This window comes from Ahaetulla prasina, chromosome 4 (assembly GCF_028640845.1).
Source record: "Ahaetulla prasina isolate Xishuangbanna chromosome 4, ASM2864084v1, whole genome shotgun sequence".
Taxonomy (NCBI): Eukaryota; Metazoa; Chordata; class Lepidosauria; order Squamata; family Colubridae; genus Ahaetulla; species Ahaetulla prasina.
Window position 1 is genome coordinate 23,878,074 of NC_080542.1, and position 6,000 is coordinate 23,884,073.

The 6,000-nt window shown below is 42.3% G+C and overlaps 1 protein-coding gene across 4 annotated transcripts in view; it reads left to right on the forward strand.

The window, feature by feature from the left end:
- TMEM143 (transmembrane protein 143) overlaps positions 1 to 5,755 on the forward strand; it is a 38,370-nt gene extending 32,615 nt beyond the window's left edge. For all 4 annotated transcript variants that reach the window (XM_058179719.1, XM_058179717.1, XM_058179718.1 and 1 more), the window contains 3 exons: positions 211 to 490; positions 2,486 to 2,696; positions 2,814 to 5,755. In XM_058179719.1, coding sequence (XP_058035702.1) covers positions 211 to 490; positions 2,486 to 2,696; positions 2,814 to 2,962 — 640 coding nt within the window. In that variant the 3' untranslated portion in view covers positions 2,963 to 5,755. The remainder of the gene's footprint in view (positions 1 to 210; positions 491 to 2,485; positions 2,697 to 2,813) is intronic.
- The last annotated feature ends 245 nt before the right edge of the window (positions 5,756 to 6,000 follow it).

The following is a 6,000-nucleotide window of genomic DNA, read 5'->3' on the forward strand; positions in this document are numbered from 1 at the left end:
AGATTGCAACGTCCATTCATAGATTCATATGGAAAAACACCAACATTTTCTGTGTTTCATTTTTCTTATAAGATCTTGGCCTTTTTTTGGGAATCTGCCAATAGCATCTAGGAGTGTGGCAGACCACGAACCGTTGGTCCATATCTGAAGAATCTGTATCCGCTTCCTTAACATCGCTTTTCTTCAGTTCCTCTTTTTCTTCCAATCCAGGCATTACTTTAAACGAGTGATAGTGGCTGCCCGAACCAAGAATTCCCATCTGGTGCTGAAATGCTTTAAGGACATCCCTCTGGAAGGTCTGGAGCAGCTGCTGCCCTTGGTCAAAGTCCGCACCTCCATCTTCCACAGAGCTCTGCTCAACACCATGCTGGTTGTGAGCGGCTTGGCCCTCTTTGTGAACGTGGGCATGGTGGTGCTGTCCGACCTCAAGATAGGAACCACCACTCTGCTCTTCTTCTTTGCTGCCTTGATGGCCTTCCGGGCCTGGAAGGTAAGTCAGTCTCCAGGGTTTCCAGAAATTCAAGGGCTGTGAGCCAAAAAAACAAAACAAAAAACCCTGCTCAGACCTTCAAATTAATTAAACGCAGCAATATAATGTTTTAATAACTTTCCCCTTTCAGTAACATGAACGATTATAATTCATGGGCAATTCTTGAAGGGGCTCTTGGGGGCTCCGGACTAGGGAGATGGAGAGGCGTGATTATCCTTGTAGGAGCAAGCTTAATTTAATTGAGGTTCTTCTAGGGCAGAAAGCAGGCTTGGCCTCTTTCCCATGCAGCTGTCAAGAGCTTTATGGCAGAACACATGTCTTCTGCTTAGAGGAATCTCATGTGGTACAGCTGGAAAAAATAGCTCTTTTTTAGTATGTGGAGAGCTGCTGCCAAAGAGACAGCTCTGAGAGAGGAGGTCTTTAACTTCCTGTAGAAGGAAGATTTATGTCTTCCCGCAGACATTTTGGCTTTCTTTGAATAAATATCTGGGAAGGGAGTCCAGAACTTGGGGTTAAGATTTGCTTGGGACGAAAACTGATAGCGGCGAAGTACTTTTGATGCAGGGGTAGGTAATCTTTTGAGGGCTTAAGCTGCACTTAACTTCTGGGGTTGCAGAAGGGTTGCATGGTGAAGGCTGATAAATGCAAAGGAGACAGTGCCCTGCCTTGGTTAGGGCTTGATTAGATATTTTCCTGATATTTTTTTTTTGAAAGAAGCAGCAGGCTGAGGTTTCTCTGTGTCTTAAATTTGTTAGAATTCGTAATAATGTCTGTGGTTCCTGCTTCACTGGCAAGAAACAATGCCAATAATTTTCTTCATTCTTGTCCCTTAACTTTAGCAGAAAAGAGAGGCCGCTCAAAGGGACTGCCTCTTTTCCATCGAGACTTAACTGTATGACCCTTCCATATTGGAAATATTCATAAACATTTTACTAGCATATCATAACTGCAGTTTTGTTCCCATCATGTTACAGAGAGGTGACTTGCTTCCTCCAAGAGGCCAGGATCTCAGTTTGCGTTTTGCTATGTCTCTCATGCATATGACCCTCCCCTCCCTCACACTTGGCCTCGTAAAGGATTCAAATTCAGAATCAGAATAGAGCTGGAAGGGACTTTGGTGGTCTTCTAGTCCAGCCCCCTGCTCAAGCAGGAGACCCTATATACCATTGTCCAGTCTCTTCTTAAAAACCTCCTGTGATGAAGCACCTACAACTTCTGAAGGCAAGCTGTTCCTCTGGTTAATTGTCCTCACTGTTACGAAGTTTCTCCTTAATTCCAGGTTGCCTCTCTCCTTGATTAGTTTCCATCCATTGTTTCTTGTCGTGCTCTCTGGTGCTTTGGAAAATAAATTTACTCCTTCCACTTTGTAGCAGCCCCTCAAAATACTGGAATGGTGCTATCATGTCCCCCCTAAAAGTCCTTCTTTTCTCTAGACTGGCCAAGTTCAAATACTGCAATTGTTCTTCATATATTTTAGTCTCCAGGCCTTTAATCATCTTACTTGCTCTTCTTTGCACTTTTTCCAAAGTCTCAACATCTTTTTTGTAATGCGGTGACCAAAACTGGACACAGTATACCAGGTGTGGTCTTTAGGAAGATAGTCCTTGACTTACAGCCAAAATTGAGCCCCAGATTTTTGTTGCTAAATGAAACATTGGTTATGTGAATTTGTCCCATTTTACAACCTTTCCTGCTACACTTGAATCACATGCAATTATTGAATTAGTAACACAATTGTTAAGTGTGAATCTGGCTTCAAGCTGACTTTACTTGTCAGAATGTTGCAAAAACTCAACACATGACCCTGCAACTATCATAAATATGAATTGGTTGCCAAGCGTCTGAATTTTGATTATATGACCATGGAGATGCTGTAACAGTCATGTGTGAAAACCAGCCATAGCTCACTTTTTTCGGTGCCGTTGTAACCTTGAACAGCCATTAAATGAACTGTTGTAAGTCAAGGACTACCTATATTCTGTATTGTTTTCCTAGGTCTTTGGCCAGCGGAGGAACATCCACTCTCTCGAACTGGTGCATATGCTGTACTACCGCAGCACCTCCAATAACTCAGAGCTTTTGGATGCCCTGACTCTGCGGGCCCAGGAGGAGCATGCCAAGGAAGTCATCTTGGCGCACAGTTTCCTCTTACGGCGCCACCAGCAACAGCAGCAGCCCCTTCCAAAGGAGGCAGGGGTGGAAACAGGTAAGTCTAACTCTGATTCCTTGGTCTGGAATAGGGGTGCCAAGAGACGAATGGGGCCTTTCTCTGAGAAGTCATTTTCAGTAGGCTCTCTCTGACTCCTCTCTTTGCATTTTGCAGACTCCAGCCTTGTTGAACACCTGAGGAAACAGGTTGAGGCTTGGCTGCGTCTACGCTCTGGGCTTGAAATTAACTTCTGTGCCGAACGTGCCTGCAAGCATCTCAAGGAATTGGAAGTTAAGGGAGCAGCCCATCCTGTCATTGGATAAGAGCTTCCTAGGATTGTTTTAATTGGTGTTTGGGGCTCTAAATCTGCCTTGTCCCTGTGGCATTGAGCATGCCAGGCTTGGAAGGCGAGAGGATGCGAACCTTGTTTTTCCAAAGCATTAAAAGAACAGGGCCCTGTGGTGTAGTCACTTGTGCCACATGGATCCTTAGAAGCTATTGGATTTCAGCTCCTGAGATGTGCTTCCTTTAACGCCAGATTTTCTTCCAGATAGCCTGTTGAAAACGTGCTGTAATGTTTGCATGCTATGAAAATACTATTTGGAGTACAACCTTAGACCTCATTATACAAAGCCATTCTGCACCTCAGATTCTCTTCTTTGCAGAAAGGGACTTTCTTGCTTTTAAAATATCAGCACATTTTATTAGACGCGCTGTGTTTTTTGTTTTTTTTTTCCTTTGAGCTGTTTATTTTTCTTTCCCCAAGGAATGAGTGGAAGCACTTTACATTTGAAATGAGCATTGTGCAAAGCAGTGAATCTCTTTTGCATTTAGGGCGAGATGGGTTTTTAATATCATGTGCTAGCCTGCTGGGGGCATTTCTGAAAAATATATTAAATCACTTCTATAGCACTTTGAAATGCATAGTATACACTTAATGCCAAGCTTGAAAGCCATATTGCACACTAGGCTTCCTTGCTTTAATTTTTTTTTCCTGCCAGTTTTACAAAGGTGGCAGAGGTTCATGCTTTCCATCCTGTGTGGTCCTGAACAAAATAGCAGGTTCAGATTGTTTGTAGAGAAAAAAATTCAATAGGTAAGTTCTGATTTACTGGAAGAATAGATCCCTATTCCTCTCGGTTCAGTAATTTTTACACTAAAACACAAACATTTGCCCTTCAAATTTGAAGTCTGGTAATTTGCACATAGTTAAGGAATTCTGTTATGGGGGCAGTGGATGCGTTGCTGGAAGACCAGGTCATAAAGAGATTGTCATGGAGAACATGGTATTGCCAGGACTCATTGTTTAAGTAGGGTCTTGTCTCTACCCCTCAGTGTGACTGTGGTGCTCCTCAACAAAATATCCATCACATTGTGTCCGAATGTCCATCAAGAGGACATTACACCAGCCCAATGACTGATTTTTTTTAACATAGACCACCCTGTCCTTGAATGGCTGGGTGGACTGGACATTAACATTTGAACCACTATAAGTCCATGTATTTGCCGTACGCTAAATAAATAAATGTCATGGAGAAAATATATGCGGTCACTAAGAATTGACAATAACTTGATGGCATATTATTGGGTGCATGAATTGGAGCGTTTTCACTGCATGTGAACCTGTTCTTATTCTACTCCTATGGTGGCTCCCTGCATATTGACTTTTGTCTATATGGATGGGTAGCTGATGTATGTTCAATGCATGGGTGTATGTATTTTATTCTAAAATACATACTGCACCTGTTCTCGAAACAGGTGCAGCCTTGCCCACTGCTAGCTGGAAGACATAAGGCCCCTCCCATTTCTCTTTCCCATCTTCCTTCGTCTCAAGAAAGCCTATGTATTCTTTGGGGAGTTGCCAGAGAGAAGCATGTATCAGATCTGTCTTCTGTCCACACAAGTGAAATTATGACAGGAGCAGCAAGAGCAGCAATCCAAATTTCTCTAGTTTCTATTTAAAGGTCAATCATAGACTTTTTTTTTTTTTTGGCTTTGCGATGAGTGAGGGAAATGCTGTTTAAAAGTGTTCCTCTGGTCTCAAGAGATCCAATAGTAAACACATTTGTAGTATAATGATTTAGGTTGACAACATTTCCACGCTGTTCATTTGAGATCCTTCAAGGAGACTAGTGCTGCTATCTAGTTACCTTTTCAAGATGTTGACCGAATTGATTTCCAGGGTGATACCTATCTGGATGGTGGTAGGAGAGGAGCCTCAGAACAGACAGCTTTGGCCTAGCTTTAAACCTGAGTTTAAATCACAGATTATCCGCTTCCACCCAGTGGGAATGCAGTCATAGTTTGTGGGAGATACAGGATGGTCTCTTTCTTATGTGCAATAAACTTTTTTTGTGCATCACTGCATTTTCCTCTCTTCAGTGTGTCTGTTTTTGCATGGCTTGCTGAACCCTAAGGTGCTTTTTCAGAAGCAAGTGGACTTTGTTTTTCCTTGAAGATGTTTCACTTCTCATCCAAGAACCTTCTTCAATTCTGGTTTACTGAAGTTCCCAGTTCTTGGAATTTTGGGAACATGTTGTGGTTACAATCTTTTTTGCCACACTTGTTAAGCAAATCACTGTAGTTACTAGCGAATCATGTAGCCGTTAAGCGAATCTGGCTTCTCCCATTGACTTTGTGAGACGCTGGCTGGGCAAGTCGAAACTGGCAATTACATAACCCCGGGACATTGCAACCATTGTAAATGATTGCTGGTTGCCAAATTTTGATCATATGACCATGAGGATGCTGTGGCGGCCATAAGTGTGAGGCTTAGTCATAAGTCACTTATCAGTGCCATTGATAACTTTGATCAATCACTAAATGAATGGTTGTAAGTCAAGGACTAACTGTAACTTGTTGTAGGTCATTTCCGAATGGCACGTACAATCCAAACAGATGTATTTTTGTATAGATACCTCTCTTGAGAGCTCAAGGGTAGATACACCATTTCTAGCTACCACTGAGCATCAGGGACAGAAGAGCTTGTAAAACGAATGGATTATATGTTGTCATCTAAAGCATGATGGTGAGTTCAATTCCTGGTAGAGGGTTTAAAAATCAGAATAACATCTGGCTATCCGTGTGTAAAGACTATCAATAAAAATGCAACTGTTCACGTGGTGACTCGTGGTGGTCCATATAATTGTCAGGGCAATTTCTTTTTGATTTGAGTTGGCTGGTACTCAGCCCCCAATAATATCCTTGTTGGATATTATATTAGAATTTGACATCTGGGCAAAACAGTGGTTGATTTCAAAGCAATAACTACTCTGCCTTTTCCTCAGCACAGGCAATCCTTGTTTAATGACCGTCTTGTTTAGCAGCTGCTTGCAGTTACAACAATGCTTAACTTTTGCTC